Here is a 24,196-nt window from a genome sequence, read left to right on the forward strand (position 1 = left end):
CCAGACCAGCTATAGGCTGCCTTGAGGCATCAGCAGAATCTCTTTTAGTGTAACAACACCAGGCATGAGCAGTGTGATAAGAATCCATGGGTGTTCGACAAAAATATACATTTGACAGTGTGAGAGGTTTTTAGCACAGTACTATTCAAGAACCTTGTCAAGAAGATGAGGTCTAAAGGAGAAAGAGCAAGTAGAATCATTTCCCTACTACAGACATTGAAGAAAAAATGGTACTGAAGGAAAAAAAATAGAACAGTATTTCACAATCTAGACACCTACCACATATTTGGGTTTGCTGACTGCAACCAGGCTGGCCATAAAGTCTTCATCATATAGCTTGCTAAAAACATGGGAGTCGTAGGCCACCACAATAGAAATTTCTTCCATCATTTTGTCAGCACACTCTGTTAGCAGTGCCAGCAACAGGTTCAGTATCCAACGACAAAGAATTAGCTCAGCTGTGTGTCGATTGTCCACACCCACTTGAAGAGACTAAGTGGGTGGAGTGTCAGAGAAGGAACAAAAAAGCAAAGAAACACAGCAGGCAGCCCAAGCTCCTGTATGTTGCGTTCCTCTGGGAATCTTCCTTATCTTTGCAGGAAATGCATAGTTGTAACACCTGTTCATATGCTCAGATAATAAAACAGTCATTCGCTAAGGAAAGTCTTTTTTCCCAGTAATTAAAATCCAAAAGAAGCAGGGTTAAATCAAAAAACTTCAGTTCATAACAGAGTTCTCTCTTGTGCTTCCCCACAACTTCTTGTTCTTTAAATGGAATATTTCACCACAGTAAAAAGATTCTTTTTAGTGGAGGAGGACAGATTTCACAAGACGATTTGCTTTATGCTTATCCCACAGATTCCCACAGAAGGAGTGAACAGTATTCTGCCACTCTTGGGATTTTTCAGAATCTCTTATCAGATACCTGAGGAAATGGTGTTTTTTCTTTGGCAGGTTTGGTCTGGTGTAGGGTCTGCTTTTGTTTCTTTTTGAATTATTCTGACATAAAACAGAAATACAGGGCCTCATCAGCCTTTTATATTGCTGCATTGAAACAATCTTATATACCTGTAAGATCACAGCGACAAGTTTTCACTGTTAGTCAGAGAGTAAGATCATACCTCAAAAGGATAAAATCTCATCTACATGGCCCTCATTCACAAGAAAATGTATGCCTTTGTTCATCAAAACAGTAGAGCACAGAAACAGAAGAGCACAGAAAGAAAATCTTCCTTACAGTGTCTTTCTACTTTGTAATTTCAGACCAGTGTTTATAAAAAAGGAAAAAATGCACCAAAATCTGAAACATTTGAGAATGTTCAACTATAGTTTTGCCAAGACATGCAAAATCATGTAAAACTCCATGCCTACCCTCCAAATAACAAGAAGCTGTTAACCAAAAAGCAATATTCTTACATTAAGAACAGAAAGGAGAAAAGATCAAAGGACCCATTCCTGACTTACTTACTGCATGTTTTGCCCTGTTCTATAGCATTTTCTTCCAACTTTAAGGACAGATATATATCTGACATTTATCACGAATGAGAGTATATTTTGGTCACCACAAAAGTCATATGGTATTTCCTGATCCAAACTGTTGCAATTTTGTCACATGATTCCCCCCCCCCCTGCCGAATAAAACCAAAGAAAACTGCTTGTCTTTTCATCCTGTTTTCCTCAGGGGTCCCTCTCAAGAGCAACAGGTGTTGTTTGCTATTACACAGGGAAGCTGGGACAAAGCTGTAACATGGTGGATAAAAAAAACATTTCTGTTTTAATAAAGGAGGAGTAAAAACCACTTGCTATTGCTAGGAAACAGCACAGAATTTGACCGGTAATAGGCTTAAGGCAGGCAAAATGCAAAGAAATCCTCTTAAGAAATCCTTAAGAGCTACTGGTCACGTTTAACCCACGAAGTGCAATGAGAAACCTATGCATCCTGTTTGAAACTTGTAACAATGTAGTTCTGTGATACTGAAGCTAGGTTAATCTTACTTGTTTTCCCAGGGTAGTAGTTCAGATCTAAGCAGTAAACAAACAATTCTTTTTGGATTCCAGTGAACCTAATTCCTACCTGAGCTTCTAAAACTTGCACTCTGTTTTCCTAAGCATGCTACAGTACTAGGTCCAGGGAAGCATTTCTCCCTTCATCTTTGCTTCAACTTCCTGGTAGAAAATGCTTTCTAGAAGTGAAAGCTGCCTGCCTTTGTAGTTTCACCATCACAATGACTCAGCTTGGGAGTATGATAATGTGTGTGGCACATGGCGGGTGGACAAAGACTGCTGTTGATCCCATGTTCCCTTCCAGGAAGGGATGAAATTACAACATCCATCACATCCATTACAACTATATACACTCCTTTCTTCAAATTCTGCAGCGGGATCAAAGGAGGAGGTGAAGAATGCAAGATCTCCACCCAAAAAAGCAACCCTTAAAAACATGTCAATAGTATTCAGGTATCTTTTAAGTTAATCATTTGACGGCAAAAATATTGGGAGTCAGATTTTTGTATATTCCACCCTATCCTTTTAATGTGGCAGCACCTACATTTTGGAACTGCCTGCCTATGGATATCTAGCAGATGTATTCACTGTACTGTATTCTTTTCAACGCTTGCTAAAAGCATTCTTGTGGTGTGAATTTTAATCTGTTTTTAGTATTTTAACTTCTTGTATGGTTTAAAGTATTGTATATTTTCATTTAAAATTTGTCTTCTTTTTGTAAACCACTTTTCAAGCATCATAGTATGTCCCTTTCTATTCTTAAGAAATGACAATAGCCACAACATTCATTTCCTCTACTATACTTAATTAACAAAAATGCACCCACTAGCTCCTTTCTTTTAGCTTGCTACAATGGCTTCCTAGGAGACAGATCAGGAGACAGGAGTCACTCCACTCTCTGCTTCCCTCTACTCTTAATGAGTTGCTTGGCAGGGAAGGGAAGGAGAAACCTCCAAGCATACTTGGAAGGTAGTCTCTGAAATTCTCTCGTGCAACATTTTAACAAACTGGAAATAGAGGACTTATTCTTTGTAAATAGTCTGTCTATTTTCCAGGAAAGCCACATTTGATTCCAGGTGCAGACATTCCCATCTGCAGAGATCCTTTAAGAAATTTCAAACCATTTCTGCAGAATAGTTTACTGAGACCACAGTGACTAATCCAACGGCTACTGCTTTATTATTATTATTATTTATTATTTATACCCCGCCCATCTGGCTGGGTTTCCCCAGCCACTCTGGGCGGCTTCCAACCGAATATTAAGACAGTACAGCATTAACATTTCACAATGATGCTACAGCAGAAGTAATGACGGAAGTGGTTTTACACCCTTTATTCTAGATCGCATTTATGGTTCTAAACTGAAACACTAGTTATAAATTTTCATGCACACATATGCACACACTCTACACTAGACTGTAAGATTTTAACTCACTGTTAACAAGGCATTTTGTGTTGAGGTAAAACTAGAGAAGAGGGCCCTGCTAGATCAGACCACTGATCCAGCTAGTGCAGAATTGCCTTACTTTTTTTAAAAAAGCCTATATGTTCAGGAAAAGTTTGGTCTGAGGTAGGATTGCCAGGTCATGAACACTGCCCCAAACTGAGACCCTGGGGGCAGCCCCCAGTGATGTTGCAGGGGAGTCCCAATGATGTCATTAAGTATGACACTTTAAGTATTGACTGCAGTCCCTGAGAGAATGTCATTCAAATAAAGAACACAAGTCCAACAAATGAGCAACTATATCATTTGTTAGAAATTAAGATAGAAACCAAAGCTAAAGTACTGTAGGTGTTTCTAGGCTTGTTGTGAACTGCTCTTGACAACAGCCAATGTTAATGATGCATTTGACACTCCATGCTGTATGCATCTCACCAATGCTTACCCATTATACAATTTGTTACTCCTTAACATGCCACAAAACATTTTTGCTTGTACAGAAACAAAGAAAAGCCGTTTAAGAGTTTGTAGCAACACATAACATTAACATCAACACACAAGATCAACTGTGCAGCAGAATTGGGGACATTGGCACAGTGAAGATTACGTTTTCCAGGCTCTTGTTTAAACAGAAACACACAAACACACACACACTTTATTCCGCAAGCTCTGTATTTAAGCCATGAGATGCAATGGGAGTTTTAGTCCACCAAAGTAAAAATTGCAAGGATCCTCTTTTCCAAACCTCTCCTTTACACACCAACATGGTTAATTCCCCATTTAAGACACAGAGGGTGGGGGAAGCCAGAAATGCCACTGGGCTAGCAGAAGCAGGTATCTTGCCTGGTGGCTCCTAGCCCTGAGTTGCAATAGAGAGATCTGCCTCCTTCCTAGAAGGCAAACACCAAGAGGCTGGAAAGAAGCAAACCACAAAGACTGGTTCATATGGACAGTGGTACCTCGGGTTAAGTACCCAATCTGTTCTGGGGTGCCGTTCGCACCCCGAAAAGTACTTAACCCGAGCGACGCCTTAGCGCATGCCGAAGCGCTGATAGAGCGCTTCTGCGCATGCGCGAAGTGCACAGGACACTTCTGCGCATGCGCGCATGGCGGAACCCAGAAGTAAACACTTCCGGGTCTGCCGAGTACACAACCCAAAAGTACGCAACCCGCAGCGTACTCAACCTGAGGTATGACTATAATGAGCTGTGGTTTGTTTCCTTTCACCTCACCAAATGGTACAGCAGGTCAGGCACAATTTGAGCAGCATGCATGTAATGTTGCTCATTCACATTAAGCCATACTTTGCTTTAGACTATGGCTTACTGAGATATGCAAACCAGATCAGTGTGAAACTGAAGCAGCCAAAGTACTTGGGGAACAGGTTGAAAGTATGCTATTGTGTGACTGTGGGCAGGATTCACTCAAGGAGCCCAGTCAGCAGTACAAGGACTTCCATTTATGCTACGGGACTTTCCCCCCTCTCCCTCATGCACCCCCAAAACTGGTTCTGGGGAGGTTGGGAGAACCTCAGAATAGCATGCAGAGGGAGGAGAGGATGAATCATTCTACCTGGCAAACTGAAATGCAACCCAGAGTGTCTGGTCACGAGTATTTGATTTATGAGAATAATAATACAGGCGGTATCCATTTTGCGTGTGTCTGATTGGTGCACAACCACAGAAACGTGTGCCATATTTGGCCCCGGAAGGGGGTGGGGTGTGTGTGGAAGAGGCTTATGCATGACAGCTGACATGTGCAATGACCCACAACGCAACCCATGCACAAATGGGGAGTTGCATGTGGTGGAGAGAGAACAAAGCACATGTCAGATACAAGTACGCAGCTTCAGAGTTTTACCTCCATGTGAAGAATGAAGTGAATGTTTAACTGTGGTGGCAAAAGAAATAGGAAGAAATGAGAAGCTGCTCCAGGAAAATGGCTAGATATGGCCCCCTTTGTTATTTTGGCAGTTGCTAAGCAACAGGCTTGCCAAGGAATAGCTAAAGCAACATAGCATTAGTATTTTTCTGAAGGAATTGCATGCAAAACTGAGGTGGTAAAGGCAAAAATGGGGGAAAGTCAGATAAGATTAACATATTCCAAAAAAATTATTGAATATAAAGTCCCACTTTTCAACAGGAACAGTGACAACATTCCTAGGTAAACCTGGTAAAATAATTTAATCAGTACTGAAAATGCAATCACCTCCTCTGCTCATTTAGTCACTATTTTCAGCAATTCAAATGTAATAAAACCAGATTAGCAAATACTAGAATTAAATAGATATAAAATGTATCCTCAAGCACTAACTGTCCTAACATCAACTTTGCTTCCACTGAGGAGTCATCTTTTCCTTTATCCTCAATAACATGACAGTCTCCCAGGAGTGCCATTTTGTCTCAAGCAATTCCCCCCTGCTAATAATTGTATTTGACACCAAATGGCATTGTGACACGTTGAAAAGATCTAATGGGGGAAAGTATTAACAGAAATAGCACCAGATCCAGAAGAAGAGTTCCTGAACTTTTGAAACAAGGGGGACTGCAACCTCATACAGAATAGGTTGCCTTCCTATTCTGAGATCTGCTGAACCACCAAACATCAACACCTCCATCTTGGGTAAAGGTAAAGGGACCCCTGACCATTAGGTCCAGTTGTGACCGACTCTGGGGTTGCACGCTCATCTCGCATTATTGGCCGAGGGAGCCAGTGTACATCTTCCAGGTCATGTGGCCAGCATGACAAAGCCACTTTTGGCGAACCAGAGCAGCACATGGAAATGCCGTTTACCTTCCTGCCGGAGCAGTACCTATTTATCTACTTGCACTTTGACGTGCTTTCAAACTGCTAGGTTGGCAGGAGCTGGGACCGAGCAACGGGAGCTCACTTCGTCGCAGGGATTCGAACCGCCGACCTTCTGATCAGCAAGGTTTAACCCACAGCGCCACTTGCGTCCCTTCATCTTGTGTAGATGAAGTTAAATAAAAACATAAAGGCAGTGCTTACAAGACTGTCAAGTATAAACTGGACTTTGCATCTTTCCTGGAGATGGATGTGAGGAGCTATTAGCCTCCTAAAACGTCTCTTATCCTGGGAATGAAACCACACTCCTCCCTGCCTCCTGATGCAGTCTGCTAGCATAGTGAGATCTGACATTTTGTTTATTTGGGAAGAACTTTAGATACATAGTTGCCACATGATATTGCCATGACATCAGTCAAGAGAAGGAGGAAGCAGTTGTGACACTGACATCATTTGCTGGAAAGGAGGAAATCACAGCACAGGGCACATGGTCAGTTTTCCCAAACAACTCAAGACACTACCAATTATTTTTTGTTTTGTTTTTCACACAATGCAGCCACTATGATCTGAAGTGGAGGAAGAGGAGCAGCTTCTTAATCTATTCTCCTCATACAATTATACTTCCACATACTCTCTCTAAGGAATTGGATTCACTTAAGGAACAATGTTTTCCCTGGATTGCAGAGCTGCAAGGGGGGTGGTTGCAGGAACTAAGGATCGGGTAAGCAAAATGTTAAGATTCAGCTATTTTGTACTTTGCCAATTGCCTGAGCTCTGGCAATGTTTCTGGTAAATGGTTTAAATCTTTCTTATTGATCTTGAATCACTACACATTAAAAAAATAATGGGAAAGCTGATAACCTTAACCAAAAAAGTGAACACAAACAAAATGGTGTCAAGAAAGTATAAAAATCTCAAATACAAACATTGTATACAGATCAACAAAATATAAGCACTAAGCACCATTGCATTTTTTTTGGGGGGGGGGTGTCAATCCAGCCACATCCACCAGCCAAAGAAGCAGCTGCAACAAGCTTTGCTTTTTATTTTTATTATTATATTATATACCACCCATCCAACCAAGTTATCTGGGGATCTGAATTAACTAATAAGAGAAAATAAATGAGACAAATCTATCCATTTAAATGTTGTCTCCCATAATAATCAGTACTCTCTGGTAAGAGTGTCCTCACACTGACCTCCATGGAACAAGTTAGAAAGAGAAAGTGTGCCAGTAACCACCCCTCCTGTTGAATGTCCTTCCCAGGGAAAACCTGGGTATAACCTGTAAACATGCCCAGACCATTCTTTACAGTCAATGTGATACAGCTGCCATTATCAATGGGCTTATGTATGACTGAAAGTTTTTCAATGAAATTAAGATTAAGCTATAGATCCAGATTTCTCAATTATAACAGGCTGTATTATTCAAAGTTCAGGGCAGCAGCAGTGGGGAAAATACAGAATATAGAAAAATAATGGCCCAACCTAGATTAGGGCTGCCATACGGCAGGCAGCAGTTTGTCCTGGATCTTTGACAAATAAACCGTAAAAAAAAAAAAACCTCAACAACTTTGAGGTTTGTCTAAAGAAAGCGCAACAATTGCGGTGGTTTCCTAAAATAACGCTCAACAACTTATGGGGTGTCCTGGTTTTTACTTTTTGAAATATGGCAACCCTAAAGATGTTTAGTTTTATAATATAAAAAAGCTCTGCCACGGCTTTTTGATCCAACTGCTAATTCCACTGCTAGGGGCTAATTTTACCTTATTTACAGACAAAATGATAGCCCTTACCTTTACATTGCAAGCCTGTTCCATAAGCCTCCTAGCGTTCTCTTCAGCTCTGTACCTCTTGGGCAGCTGTACCCTAAAGAACTTCAAAGCTCCTTCAAAATCAGCTTGCAGAAGATCCTCCTTGGAGGTCTGTAAGGAAACACATTGGAGAAGTGGTGTAAGCACAGAAGACAGACACACTGGCTCTGTTAAGGGCTGGACTCATCATCTATTGAATACATTTAATGGCCTATTGCATTGATGTAAACACAAATCCCTATTTTTTTGTAAACACAATATCCCTATTTTTCAGATATTGCAAACAGAGTGATGTGAGTGTCAACATAGAAATCTGAAAAGTACTTGTAAATAAATAAATAAAAATACATATGCCAAGAAACACACACCAGCTATAATCAACAACATTCTCTCAATATTAAAGTATTAGTTCTGCTAAAAACAACATATAGGCTCTTAACTTTGAGAAGACTTAATTTAAGACAAAGCTCAGCCTCAAAATTTGAAAAAGCTTTTAATGTCTCTGAGTATCCAGAGAAAATTTCAATTAATCTAGGATAATCAGAAAGTATTTCCAGATCAGAAAGTACAACATTTAGGAAGCCATGAGCAATATGCACATTTTGAGACAGTACGCACTGAAACAGAAATGCAATCCACTGTATCTCAAACAGCAATGAGGGAAGGGAAGAGGAGTCATTTGATAGAACCATTTGTCACTGCTGGGGTTACAGTGGTCATCTTGTCTTGCCCAGTTGCTTTATGAACAGAAGGAACAAGCCCCAATATCCCCAAACCTCCTGAATGTGTGCTGCTAAATAAATTTGGCAAGAGAATTACAGATAGGGCAATGGAAGAGAGGTGTCTAATTTGTTTTCCATGATGAATCATGATTTCTTTCTTTCTAAACTGCCTTCTTAAATCTGCAGACTGCAGCTCTGATTACAAAGAAAGGCAACTTTGTACCTGTACACATAAACAGTAGTGATACTTTAGCTGCTCTATTTCAGCTCAGAAAGCAGCTCTCAAAAAAAAAGAAAAAAGGACACATAACCAACTAAATTTTGCCTTGCCTGTGATTAGACATTGAATTCAATGGGATAACTCCTGTTGCCTCAGACTTGCACATTCTCTCCCCAGCCTTGTGATTCTTACCTTTGGTTCCCATTTCTCAATCAATCATAGTTTGCTTGGTTCAGATTAAATAGCAAACTACGGTTGTTGTTGTTGTTGTTGTTGTTGTTGTTGTAGTTGTTGTTTAAAAAGGAAGAAAAAGTAGGAATCACATGATACTCAGACTCTTCAGGGTTTGGTCACATAATGCCAACCTGTGGTTTAGCATGATGTGTAGGCAGGTTGTAATTACAATGTCCAAAATTTTCTGGCTTTTTTCCTTAAATAGAGTTGTTAATAATAATGTATGTGAATCTTAGAGAGAATGGGCCTATATCAGTTAATACATTCATAAAATTATTTTGAGCACCAGCAAAATTAGCCTGAAGTGTGTAATATTTGAATGTTCTTTCCCCTTCTCTCTTTTCCACGTATCAGGAACACTAGAAAATCTCTGGTATGTATTTAAAAAGCAACAATACCAGGCTGCAGGGATAGTGGTAAAAACCTACAATATTTAGGATATCTTTTTGTGCACAACAACAACTTTGTGGCTCTCTTAGTAGGAAGTGTATGGCGAAAGAATTGGGTGGGGGAGGAGAAATTACTCCTCCTCACCCCATGTAGAAAACCTAAATTAAATGACTGGACTGACAGACTGAACATTTACAGGGATCCCTGGAACTGGCTGGTAGTGGGGGGGGGCAAAATCTCATTTAAAAGTCCTAGAAGTGTCTGGCATGATACTTCATAATTTGTATGTGAAAAACATAAACTTTGGAGCATGTAAAATACTGGTTATGTGATACTGAGATAGCAGATTTCATGTATATCTGACTGTATTGCTTCAAGTTTACAGGGTTGTTTTTTTCAGTTGATCAAGGAAGTCACAAGTGAGCCACCACAGAATCTTTTATGCAATCTATTTTTTATATATATTTTTTTGAGAATGTTAAGAAATCTATTGATGGAATTATATGGTTGATAAGGGGAGGATCTTTAACTATTACCTTTCACAGAAATTTAGTAGTTATAGGATGAGTACAGGAGACACTGGAACTCACTAAATGGGGTGGGTGGGTAGCAGCAATAAGCCAGCAATTCCTCCCCACTGTAGTGGAATCAATGTTATTCAAGGACTGTGCAATGGACACCAAAATGACAGAACAACATAAGCAAGTGCAAAGCGATACAGACTGGGACAAAAACCCTAGATTCACAATTGCTTTAATGGGCTCTAAAATAATGGTTAAATAATTCAGAAAGATGGTAATAGTGGAAAGCTGACTAAAAGCATCAACACAGAGGAGTGAAAGGGAGATAGGACCAGAGGAGAGGAACTATTAGGAAAAGGACTAAAAGAGAACAAGATAACATGCACCCATGGCATGACTGCATTTAGAATACTGTGTCCAGCTCTGGTTGCCCCATTTCCAAAAGGCATCACAGAATGGGGAAAACTCCAGAAAAAGGAAACTAAAATGATGTTAGGGTACCTTCCCTATGAGGAGAAAATAGAGAGGTTGGTGATTAGAACGTGCACAAGGTGGAATATGACAGATGTTTACAAAATTATGGATGGTGCCTAAAGGTTGTAATCCAATGAAAATTATTGATGTCTCAGGTAAGAAAATAGAACATAGATGGTATGATGGCTGCTAGCTTAAGCGGCTTTAAAAAAAATATGGGACAATCTTTTCCTCATCTTTCTGCAGCTCTTCATTATAATAGCTCAATGGAATCACCATGTCCAGAGGCAGCATCCCTCAAATACTAGACCTGAATGGGAGATACTGTGGACCAACTGTAGAAGGCCCTGCTTGTGAGCTTCTAGAGGCTCCTGGTGGCCGCTATTGGAAACTGAACATTAGCCTAGACAAGCCTCTGGATGATAGTCTGGTCTTACATTCTTATGAAGATTATTGAGGTTCTTCCCCTAGATTTACAAGGTTGTTGAATCGCACCAAGAAATACAACATCAAATCTCACATTTTAAATGTTGACAAAGTTCGTTGAGGGAAGCTGTTGAGGTAAACAAAACATTCCAGGTTCCACCCACAGGTGATGGTATCTGATCTGCTGAATTCATATACACTATTATTTTTTTGTAGAAGACTAAGTTGTAGCTAGTAATGTGTGTTCTTTTTCAACCTGGTATACATCATACTGACAATACTTGTGGCAAAACAGATTCTTAAATATTTTCAGGACAGACAAAGCAACAGAGTTGCTCTTCTATTTAGCAACAATATCAGAGTAACAGAAATTATTGCATGAAATAATGAAATTCTGAAACCAATGAAAGTCTTAGGAATCTGATGGATTATAAACCAGACAATGAAAAATTGCAACACCATCAAGTCCTGGATATACACTGTAAATACTGAGAGTCAGAAACAGAGAGCTTATGGGTTTTGTTTTGGCTTTATTTTTTAATATAGTGTGAAGATGATTTAATGTCATTTGGGCAGTGTATAAAGTAAACTGATGGACTAGATACCTGTTAATTAATATCTAGATGAACTAAAATAATTTTAGGGATAAGTTTGGATCAATCAAACCTGTACGATTTGCCTGTCATTTGCAGTTCTGAAGGTTGTACATGGACATAGTTAATTTGTTCTAATTGTTAAGAGAACACTTTTTAATAATTTCAGATCAAAAATTCAACTTATCACTTCCTACCAGCCCTATTCTCATAATCAATGACACAAACATTCGATTTGCACTATTACTGCTTACCAAGAATGTAGAAAAGATAGTTTGCACCTTCATAATATGGCAGAATAGATCGTGTTGATGCTAATAATGATGCTGCTAACATCTGCAAATTGCAAAGGCCAATGGCTAGTACAATGAATTTACTGTAATGATGTTTAATAATAATGGTAGTAGTAGTAGTAGTAGTAATAATAATAATAATAATAATAATAATAATATCATCAAGTCTTAAACATTTGAGGACGCTAGGAAATCCACTGGAAAATCAGATTCAACTATGACACCATTGGCAAGTAGAGAGGAGGCAATTACTCAGAAGGTAATCTAAGCCTATACAGAAGACAACCAAGAATCATTATGTCCTAAATGCACTGCATAAATTAGGGTTACCCTCATGCAACCACCCATGAAATGGATCCTTTGAGACAGCTGAGTGATAAGAATGGCAGATTTGCTATGCGTCTATTTCTAGAAAACCAGAATCTCACCGCAAGAAGCCGGGGAACAAACAGGCGATGCCCCATTCCCAGAAGTTCCAACACTCGACAGGCATACTCATTCACAAGCTTGCTTCTTTCATCATGTATATCCTGGGACTTTCTGATGGGTGGTGCAAGCTTGGGAGCTGGGGTTGGGCAAGGCACCCCTTCTTCCATCAGCAAAAAACAGCAAGTATCCAGAGTGAGAAGCACTGTTCCCTTAAGCCACAATTTCACACGGTGGTTATTATCGGAGCCAGCTTTAGGTCTCTGAAAGACCAATACATTTACTGTCTACACCAGGGACTTTCAGGTACAGGCTCAAAAAACAGAAAACATATTTGCTAAAAAGCACAGAAGAAGCTGGTAATTCAAAAAAGACCAAAAATAAAAACTTAAAGAGATGGATCTAAAAATGTCTGAAAACAGGCGAAATGGCAGAGAATGATGCAGAAAAAGGCTGCGATGGCCCAGCCTGCCTCTGAATGTGTGTAGGAGCAGACAGGAGCAGCAGCAAGAGCAAAAAGCTCAGGCCAGTTGTAAAGCTGCAAAGAGAAAAAGGATGAGCTCATTGCAATCCTAGATTCGTGACAAGCGTGTCTAAGCTGCTGCTGCTGCCTCTCGCTGTGAATCAGTAATGAAGGGGTAGAAAAGGAGGGGGAAGGGAGAGGCGGAGGTAGGTGAATGAGCATGCAGAGGGTGTCTCAGAGGAGAATGCTGTAATAAGAAGCCAATAGTGAGCTCTTGGACAGATGAGCTCCCCTCCCAATCCACCTTCCGTCTACATTAGTCTGACAGCTACCCAAGCCTGCAGACACATTGTAGTCTCAGTGTCTCTTGCTAGGAAGAAGTCAGGCTGATAGCCACACAAAATACTGGCCTCAATAAATATCTGCTTTCAAATAAAGATGTGATCCTGCCTAGGCATACTAAAGCAGAGGGAGAGGAAGGGAGGGGAGACCCATCAGTCCCACCCAGATTGCTGTACGAATGCAAGACCAATGGAAGAACAAAACAGCTGGGCGCTACTGATGCATGATCATCTGAAATGGTAGACTGTATTCCTATTCTCTGTACAGCACTAAGTTACAGCTTCCATGGTGGAAAAGCTTCAGAGCAGCTGTATGTGGGGAAATGGAGAACTGCTCTAAAAACATAAAATAAGCATACTGGGTAAAAGGAGCAATACTGATTGGAAAATGTGATGCAGCAAACTTCAAAGGATAGTTTCATTGGAGATATATGCAAATATTATTAGCATACGGGACATTTAACACACGTTTCACAATACTGATTTTTTTTTTTGAAATTGCTAAACATTCAGATGTAAATCTAATCTAACAAATTTAAAGTGCCTGATTATTTAGACTTCATTTTCTTTTCTTCATTGTAGATACGGTAATCTGTTGTCTATAAAGACATTATATTTGTAGTCACCTTGTTTTTAACAACATCTATATTTCTCATTAAAGAGCCTACGGCCTGTAGATAATGAGCCACATATTACATGCCCATATTGTCATGTCACAGATTTCAATGTGGCTGGGATAAAATCAGATGTCTCTGTCTCCTAGACAAAGATTCTGCTTGATTTGCTTATATTAGCCATGACCCAGACATACAGACAGACACAGTTACCATGACCATGTGTACCATAATTTACCAAGAATTCACCTCAATAAGGGGAATGCTGGATTCTGCATATGAAACTGGTTTTACGTATATTCTGGGTGGTGAGTGGACTTTTTAATTTAAAAAAACTACCCCTCCAACCAACCCTGCCCCAATTTTTTTTTGGGGGGGGGGGAGATACACCACCATCACACGACTAAAGAAGAACATCTAAAACAAAGGTTTATCAACAAGGAAAAATTATTTAGTTAAAGTATATTAAATCCAGCATATCGCCGAAGACAAACATAGATGAAGACTGGTGATTTTCTGGAATGGAGCAGAAATTATCTTATCAAAGACTGATTACAAAAAGCAGTGTGGGTATAGCACAAGATCAGAGACCATATACACCTACATGCAACAACCCTTCAGAAAACAGTGTTGTGAATTTGCTGATTATTGTAAATGAATTTCTCATTATAGTTCTGTCTAACTTGACCATATAATTCTTGATTCCATTCCTAAGCTTCATGTCATTACTAATAGGATAAAATCACAACAATTCTACTTATATCAAGGCTGCAGGCAGGCCTGTTCTCTCCCCTAGCTTACTGTTCAGCAAACCCCCAGACTTAAAGGATTAAAATGTAAAGACTCTGAACATAAACTTGCCCTATGTGATTAAGATGCCATTCTACTTCTTGCTGACCCTGAAACTTAAAATAATAACCCACCCTTCACCCTAAGGATCCAGGCCAGGCTGCAACCATTAAATCACATTGTTAAAAATACTGTGAATAAGGACCCTCTCATCCATGACCTGATTACAGATGAGGAGGCCAATCTGGCCTGCATCACTGAGACCTGAGTGGGTGAGCAGGGTAGAGTCGGTCTCACCCAGATGTGCCCACCTCGGTACTCAGTGCAGCATCAGGCAAGACTTGAGGGTGGGGTAGGGAGAGTTGCTGTGGTCTATAGAGATATTCTCTCTCTCTCCCCCCCCCCCCCCGTCCAGTCCAGTTGGGTGGGAATTAGAGTGTGTGTTCCTGGTGTTGAGCAGTGGCAGTGTTGGAGACTCCCAGACTGTTGGTTCTGGGGGGGCTTCAACATCCATACTGAGGTGACCGGCTCTGGGGTGGTTCAGGACTTCCTAACTGCCATGATGAACATGTCAATGGCCCAACACACGTGGCAAGCCACACTCTGGACCTTATTTTCTCAACTGGGCAGGAAGAGGGTGATCTGAGGGATATTGGCATCAGTCCCTTATCATGGTCAGATCACTTCCTGATGATGTTTAGGCTTTCAGCACCTTTCCCCCTCCAAAGAGGCAGGAAACCTATTAGGATGGTCTGCCCTCAGAGACTGATGGAGTCAATGGGCTTCCAGGCAGCTCTGGGGGATTTCCCACCCGATAGGACTGATGCTCCTGTCGAAACTCTGGCTGACCCTCTGGAACAACCGAATGGCTCAGACCAGTGACACAATCGCACCCTCTTTCACTTTGTGGAGCCCGTTTGGCTCCTTGGTATACTAGAACACACGTGGAGGGAAAATCTGGTTGAATGCAATCGAACACGTGAGGGCTCATCATCAAGTCTACCTAGTGGCAGTGAAGGCTGAAAAGAAGGACTACTTGGCTTCTTCCATTGCATTATCATTGTGCCGTCCAGTAGAGCTTTTCCGGGAAATGTGGGGTCCATTACAGTCTGGCCCGAAGGAGGTGGCAAAATTAACAGCAACTCACTGTTACTTGTTTGCAAAGCATATTGAGGATAAAATTGCTTGCATCCATCGGGACCTTGCCTCCGCTGTTACAGCAGATGAATCTCAAGGGGTGTCTAGAGCACAGTCTAGACCTGTTGTGTTGGATGAGTTTCAGTTGGTAAGGCTCAATGATGCAGACATGAGAATGCCCACCCTTGGGCCATCACCACCCTGTGCTAACATCCTATTTTGACTCCAAACTGAACTCAACCACCCAAGTTCACTATTAGAAAGAATGGTAAAATTGCAAACTTACACTCCACAAACTAGGAGGCAATTAGAGAGGGGGAGGGGGGAGCAAGAAGAGGAAACTTTGCGTATTGAGAAGAAGAATGAACCATCTTCTTCAAGCCCATAACAATTTATAGTAAGTCTGCTGGAGGGGGGAGGAGATCAGAGATCAGGGATGGTGGGCTGCATGATGTTAAGTGAGGAAAACTCCCCATTCCATTTACCACTTTCCAAATGCCTCCCCCGCCAATCTGCTATATAGCTATAACAATCTCGGATTTGAGATGGTGGTGGGAAGACTCTGTACATGAATCACACTTGTGCTCTGATTTCTAAAACAGCCTCCTCAAATTACAGAGTTCCTGGGTGAATGGCTGAGCTTAAAATATAAAACTAGATCTCAGGAAAGGTTTACATCAGGCATCCCCAAACTTTGGCCCTCCAGATGTTTTGGACTACAATTCCCATCTTCCCCGACCACTGGTCCTGTTAGCTAGGGATCATGGTAATCGTAGGCCAAATCATCTGGAGGGCTGCAGTTTGGGGATGCCTGGTTTACATATACTATCATAAAGGGACTGCAGTGAAGCAAATTATTTTCTTCTAGAATGAAATAGCCTTTTCCTATTAAAGAACACAGGGTGTGTTTCTATGCCTCATGGCTGCAATCAACTGACACTTGGGCCAATTTCATTATTTGAATTTGGAAACTGTAGTTTACTAACTTATAATCATTTAAATGATTTGTGGTGCCTTAAAAACTTATTTGGTGGCACAGTCTTTAGTAACCAAGAGCTCACTTCATCAGTTAGGAACACAGCCTTGGTTCATTAAGGTCAGTATTCTCTACATCAGCATCTCCCAATGTGTGTGTGTCATGAGCAGGTGTGTCACGGGCTTTTTAGGCAAACTTTTTAGGCATACTTACTATGTGTAATCCTTAACTGGTATGATAAATACCTCTTTAAAACTTTTTGTTTTGTTGTGACATCATGCTGCATTGTCATTTATAACCAAACATCAGAATCACTCAAGTCTTCATTTTAATACTTGAGAACTGCTCTCAGGCAGCAGAGAAGACCTAAGGTCCAAACATCATGTGACAGTAAGTTCAAGGGCTTCCAGTCAGAATGAACTCTTGCAAGAGAGGTTAAAAGCAATTTTGAAAGGTTTCTTCGGCTATGTTGAAACAAGAGAAAGAACAAGCAAGTGTTAAGTTCCTTGCATGGAGAAGATGGACAAATGCTATTGGGTAACAGAGAGAAGACAGAACTGCTCGACACTTACTCTGCCTGTCGTCACCCAACAGGAAAGCAATGCCCAATCTTGTGACACAAGGAAGGAGCTGCAGCCCAAGATAGGAAAAGATGCAGTAAGGGAACACCTAGCTACTTTAAATGAATTCAAATCTCCAGGGCCTGGTGAACTACACCTAAGGGTACTAAAGGTACAGATGAAATCTCAGTGTCTTTGTCTGTAATCTTTGATAATTCTTGGAGAACAGATAAGGTCCCTGTGGATTGGAGACAGGCATATGTTGCCTCCATATTCAAAAGGGGAGGGGGGAGAGAAGGCCCAGGTAACCACCAACCGGTGAGCTTGACATTGATCCCAGAGAAGTCTCTAGAACAGATAATTAAACAGTCTGTGCACTTAGGAAACAATGCTGTGACAACCAAGACTCAGAATGGGTTTCTCAAAAACAAGTCATGCCAGACAAATCACAAGTTTAGTAGATCAGGGAAATGCTGTGGATGTAGTGTATCTTGATTTCAGTAAGGCTTTTGACAAAGTCCCCCATGATATTCTTGTGGAGAAACTGATAAAATGTGGACTGAACGAAGTAACTTAGGTGAATTTGTAGCTGGTTGACTGACCGAACCAAAGAGTGCTCACTAACAGTTCCGTGTTATCCTGGGGAAAAGTGACAAGTGGGGTGCCACAGAGTTCTGTCCCGGGCCCATTGTTGTTCAACACCTTTATAAATGATTTGAATGACACCAGACTGGAAGGGGCAGCCAATGCCACAGAAGACAGTATTTGGGATTCAAGATGACCTTAACATTCTTCTTCCTCTTTTTTCTGTTTTTATTTGTTTATTTTTATTGCATTGCATTATGGAAAGCCTTAATAAAATTTATTATTATTACTTTTCTTTTTAAAAGAATGTCCCCCATAATGGTTTGGCATAAAGGGACATTTGTCTTGCTGCGAATTTATGTTTGAAGACCCCGAAGGGAGGACATTCTGCCCACCTTTCCTTCCTCCACTGACAACTTGGGGGGAGGGTTGTGGGTTACACCACCACTTCACACAAGGTTAGGGCTTCCTTTCCCCAATTTAGAGAGTTACCTGTAAACTGAGCTTTTTGTCTGCTAAAGTGAGGGCAGGGGGAGCCTGCTATTCTTGTTCTGTCTGTGGCTCCCTACACACACACACACACACACACACACACACACACACACACACAGGCACACACACACACACAGGCACACACCCTTCCTTGCTAGTTTCCTGAAATGATGTTTTAAGTTATTTTTCAGGTGGTCTCTTTTCAAGGATCATTTATGGGTTGAATAATTGTCTGCCCTGCCAGTTAGTCTGGTGGGAGGGATGACTCCTCTCCTTGTGAAGTACCCTGCCTGAACTTCCAGTAGGAAATGTCACCCCTATCAGGAATATCCACTATAAGGATCTTGAAACAGACATTCACAGCGAAACAAATTTTCATTTTCTCAAAGCACCTTCGTCATGGCACGTGGCACTCCTTGTGCTGACTACCACTTCAAAAGGCACTGGAGAGTGAACTGCAAGCAGGACACTGATACACTTATTCCATACATCTGCTTCATTCAATATAGCATTTCATTCTATCTAGTGCCCAGCTAGATGCAACAGCTCTCATCCCCATAACAAACAGAACAGCCGTGCTGATCACTATAGTCACCCAGGGAGGGAAATGTATATAATATAGTGCTTGTTCCCAAAAAGAGCCAGCCAAGGCCAACAACCAAGGACATAGCAACGGAGATCTCACTTCGCTCTACAATTGCTCCTACTTCCTTTCAACCTCCCAGTATGAACAGCAATGCTTGTCTTCTAAGAGACTTCCAAGAGTTGCAAGGGGCATCTTATCACTTTCAGTCAGGCCAGCAGCTTCTTTTGTAGGGGGAAAGGCCACATTACTATAGCTCCTCTCCGATACAGAATTCTTCATATACCTGTTTGCCTTCATGATCCTTTCATGCCAAGAAATAGTTTTATAAAATAATTGTTGCTCACACTGAAGTTTCCTATAATACGAGAACTAGCTTCTGATTCAAATCCCTGTACTGGAATAAACTGCCTGATATAAAACATCTATGAACTGTATGGGCAGGCTTCTAACAGCCACCTAGCTATGGTGAATAAAAACTACCTCCTAGTCACAAGGCAGGAAGCTTTTATAAATTGGCAGGGAGGCTATCAAGGAGCAACAAATGACAAGACAAACATATGTGGTCAAATAGGCTAGTAAAGTTGTGAGTAATTTTTGTCAAGTTACACAAAATGACTTACCTTTAGGAGAGCCAGTGCTACATTAAAGATTACATTCAGACCCTGAAAAAGAGAAATATATGGTATTGATCCTGTTTATCAATTTTAAAAAACAGGGACACTCCAAAACACAAATATTTAAGAACTACTTCTGTGACAAAGCAAAAGTAACACAAACATCAAATCAAGCAGCAAAACTGTTCCCAGGCTATATCATCACTCTACTACAGTCATTATGGCTTAACTGTGAAAAAAAGTACCTGTGAATACAAAACTAACACATTAAGGAGAAGACTAGACTAAATAACTCTTCTTATCTAGTTTTCTGAATGTAGAGCTATTTGTTTATCATTCTGTTGTGTGATCCCCACTTTTAGTTTAAAGCAGAACAGCTCAGGGACAGTATTTTTGCTTTATCTGGTGTTTATTTTCAACTCACAAATATTTGGCTCACATGGCTCCTCCTCCCCATATGACCCATGATCAGAAACATAAAACTGCAGTGAGTGGCAATCCAGAGTTTACCCTGAAACCAGGACTGCTAGCTTTGGTTTGCTGCTAAGTGTGATTAGAATATTCCAATGGCAGAGTGCAGAGGGGAGAGGAAGTAAGTGACCTCAAGGCTCATGATTTAGTAGGCAGCTGTAGTAACTTACAAATGGTACTGGCCACAGTCTGGTACAAAACTAAACATGCTAAAGTTGTATTTATTTAACCGGGGTCACAAATACAAAAGGAATATTTTTTAATCATACTGTATCATGTAAGCAAACCAGATTTCATCCACTAGAGGTCAGAATTGTAACAGTAATTAAACTCCAATAGCCAGCAGCAGTTACTTTACATATCCTGAACACAATGTGTCACAGGTCTTTACATACAGTACAACAGGGGTCGGCAAGATTTACCTCGCCTGCACATGCACAGGTGTGATTTCTGACACCGCAGAAGCGAGTCCCCACGTCACACCTGTTTAGTGCAATGCGAGGGGGACTCGCCAAGCAGGCGGCTCGGTTCGGGGGCGGTTCAGTTAAACAACCCCCATGGGCCACTTGAAGCCCATGGGCCTTAGGTTTCCGACCCCTGCAGTACAAGATGATGAATGAAAATGGCTCAATTCAAACATAAAACTAAATCATGGTTTGGTGATCAGCAGCGTCACTGTGGGATCACACATTCCCTCTTCCTACCCGTGTGGAAGCCTTAGTCATAGTCTACTGGGCCATACAAATTGGTAAAACACACATCAATCAATGCCCAAGCATTATTTCTCTGGGCTGTTATAAACATGCAACATGGCCAAACCCTACCCTACCCCACGCCCCCAAAACGACTTTGTACATTTTGAAAAACTGCAGAATGGGTTGGTATCCTCGTCTCTTTGTTAAAGCTCCTTAGATTTCTGTTTGTCACTTTCATTTAATTAATATATTCTGTGCTGCTGTTTTAGACTATATGCACAAATCAGACACAAACGCCCTTTAGGCGTTAGATTTTGAGGAAAGGGTACAATGCCAGTTCTTCTACATACTCTAGACACTAGGTTCATTTGTAGGGCTGGGCAACGTCGGGTTTTCAACATCATGTTATATCACCACACCAACCAAACATCGTGACCTGGTGATACACCACAATGTCAAAACCACAATGTCAAAACAACAAGCTACACTGGCCCCAGCCAGGAGGAGGGGCAGAGCGATGACAGCTTCACTCAGCAGTATAACACGGGTGAAACCACCTCTGCGCCTGAGTCCCTCTGCTACTAGTGGCCTGAAGCTGGTAGCAGAGGACTCGGGAGCAGAGTCTGTTTTACCTGCAATATACCCAGGTGAAGCCCCCATCACGGTCTGCCCCTCATACCGGTCCTGAGCAATGTATCGATACATCACCCAGGCCTACTCATTTGTTCATTTATGTCTCTGGGGCCTGCAAATCGTATTAGCAGTGCTCTGCTGTTACTTCTGAATAAGGTCTATGACTCTTTCCGGTCAGAATGTTGAAAGGTAAACTAAAGTGTATGAGGCAAACTGATTTAAACTTCATAGTGTGTATGGGGGTGGCACTTTGAAGCAGCCAAAACCATGTTTTTAGAAAGCAGATTTCTCCTTTAACAAGTAGCCTCACCAACTACATGCCTTTCTAAATAACCCAACAGTAAAATCGGCAGCAACTAGACCCCTGACAACTTTCGAAAGCCTCCTCCAAATGTTAAAAGGACATGGAAAGGGGACAGTATCTGCAATATACAAAATACTACTCCAAAATCCCACAGACCCCTTGGACAACCTAAAAAGACAATGGGAGGATGACATAGGATATGAAATCAACCCTACCCAGTGGATTAGAATGTGGTCGAAACCCCCCTTCAAATCTATATCAATGAAAAGAAAAGAACTCTCGTTGAAACTAACTTACAGATGGTACCTGACTCCAAGGAAACTAGCATTAATACGTTCAGGAACCTCATCGAAATGTTGGAGAGGATGCACCTCCATAGGCACATATCTCCACATGTGGTGGGAGTGCCCTAAAATCCAATCATTCTGGATGACATCCATGCAAGAAATCTGTAAGATAACTAAGCAAGTGCTAGAAATCACCCCAGAATTGGTTTTACTAAATATCTTTCAAGATAACAACGCTCACTCAGAACACAAATAACTTATAATTCACCTATTGTCAGCAACAAGAACCATCATAGCCAGACACTGGAGGGACCTGTCAGGAGTAAGCATGGACCAATGGTACCAGGTTGTATGGGAAACGGCCCTACTAGAAAAACTAACCAGTAAGCTGAAACTGACACAGGGACAAACAGAAGAAGACACCTTCACTAAGACGAATCCCGACCTCTCTCACCAACAGAGAAGCACGAACAAACAACAGAGAACCTGCACAAACGATGCTGACGCCAAACCCCTACACATATCAAAAAAAGCAGAAACATCGACAATCCACCACACCCAACCCCCCATCCCACCCACCTCTTTCCCCCCTTCCTCATAATGTCTCAATAAGTAAAATTGATTGTGTAAAAATGATACATGGAAGAAGGGGGGGGGGGAATTGAGACATTGCACTACCTTTGTAACCCAAGAAAATCCTTAACAAAAAAATAATTATAAAAAAACAAACAAACAAGTAGCCTCAATTATTCAAACAAATCTTATAATGGAGAAAGGGTCAGAAAAATTATCCCACAATCATTCCAGTTCTTTTTAAAAAAAGGCAACTTTGGGAAGAGGTTATACATAGCACCTTGCTGAATGGAACAATTCACTGCTTTCTTTCCCCCCGTGTACTCTTGTAGGGTATCTCCCAATCTCCCTAAAGACAATTTTTGGGGCGTATGATGAGAGGAGAGAGGAGAAAACCCTGTTGCACTAGCAGGAGCCATTGCGCTACAGATGGCAGAGTAACCCACATTATTTTAAGAAAACAGAGTAAGTGCAAGAGCATTCCCCTGTAATATTCTCATTTAATACAAGTAGTCTTCCTTCATATTCAATAACAAAAGTAAGCTCAAGAAAAGTGGCAATTCATTTCATGCAAAGCAAGACTCTTCAGATTGAAGGTGGTTTTATTTTACCTCACAAAGGAGTAAATCAATTATGTGGAAGACCATGCAGAGTGGGAACTTGGCAGTGAAGAGGGTGAGAAACCACTGGGATGCATACATGTGAGCTTCCAAGTTCTGTTTCAAGAAATGATTATACAAATCCGGAAGCTGCTCCTAGAGGGAAAAGAGAAAGTTGACTTCTAACAAGCTTCTAACAATGAAATACTTCATTACAAATGCTAGCATGCCAAAATACATTTTAAGTTGATACCTGTTTTGCTCTCCTTATTCTTATCCTACTAATATATGTACATTTTCTTATGATGAATTTCTGTGACACCTGGAGGGCACTCAACAACATTTGGATGGCGCCTCCTCCTAGAGCAGATATGCAGGGTCCACAGCTAACCGAAAGAACAATTAAATCAGGGTTGAGTACAGTAATTAAATCACAGGAGACCCTACTTACTTCCCCGACATGTACAGCAGAGGCAAAAGCCACCAACTCCTCCTGTAACTGGTTAGTCTCAGAAGGAAAGAAGGTTCGAGCCCCACACTGGACAAAAGATTCCTGCATTGCAGGGGGTTGGACTAGATGGTCCTTGTAGTCCATTCCAACTTAATGATCCAATGACAAATGCCTCCTGGGAGTCTCAGAAAACAGAAATTCACTATAAGGGAAATTCTATTTCCTCATGCGATCCCAGAGGACACTCAACAATTCTAACAGTGTTACATCACAGCAGTATACATTCTGGTTTTTTAATATTTTATTTTTCATCTTCACATTTTACAATATAATCACACATCTGAATTTAACAGATCCAACTGAAACATCCAATCATAAAAAAAAACACCTTTCTGTGGTTACTTATGTTAAATATTTCCCCACTGCATTTCCAGTTCCTATCTGTCAGGATCGTGTGGTGGTTGCTCACGCCAGCCTCCAAACTGTCTTTTAACAGTTTTATTGTGCATACTATTTACAGTGCAGAGCTACAAAAACACGTCCATCTCAGTCACTCGCAGAATCCAGGAGTGCCCCCTTCCGGTTTCCACCCCAACCTAAGAAATTGGGCACCCCCAGGCGCCGCCTCCCCTCTTTGTGTTTGACACCTCTGCGCAACTGGGG

At 41.1% G+C, this 24,196-nt stretch overlaps 1 protein-coding gene across 6 annotated transcripts in view; it reads right to left on the reverse strand.

Moving 5' to 3' along the window:
* The window catches only part of RABGAP1L (RAB GTPase activating protein 1 like), a 140,542-nt gene that overhangs the window by 32,440 nt on the left and 83,906 nt on the right, over positions 1-24,196 (reverse strand). For 4 of the 6 annotated variants that reach the window (XM_035123633.2, XM_035123631.2, XM_035123632.2 and 1 more), the window contains 3 exons: positions 23,095-23,238; positions 19,527-19,568; positions 8,047-8,175 (listed from right to left, as the gene is read on the reverse strand). In XM_035123633.2, coding sequence (XP_034979524.2) covers positions 8,047-8,175; positions 19,527-19,568; positions 23,095-23,238 — 315 coding nt within the window. Of the gene's footprint in view, positions 1-279; positions 7,810-8,046; positions 8,176-12,365; positions 14,952-19,526; positions 19,569-23,094; positions 23,239-24,196 lie in introns of those variants that run through there. The other 2 variants (XM_035123638.2, XM_035123639.2) reach the window with 2 other exon arrangements.

This window comes from Zootoca vivipara, chromosome 7 (assembly GCF_963506605.1).
Source record: "Zootoca vivipara chromosome 7, rZooViv1.1, whole genome shotgun sequence".
NCBI classification, from domain to species: domain Eukaryota; kingdom Metazoa; phylum Chordata; class Lepidosauria; order Squamata; family Lacertidae; genus Zootoca; species Zootoca vivipara.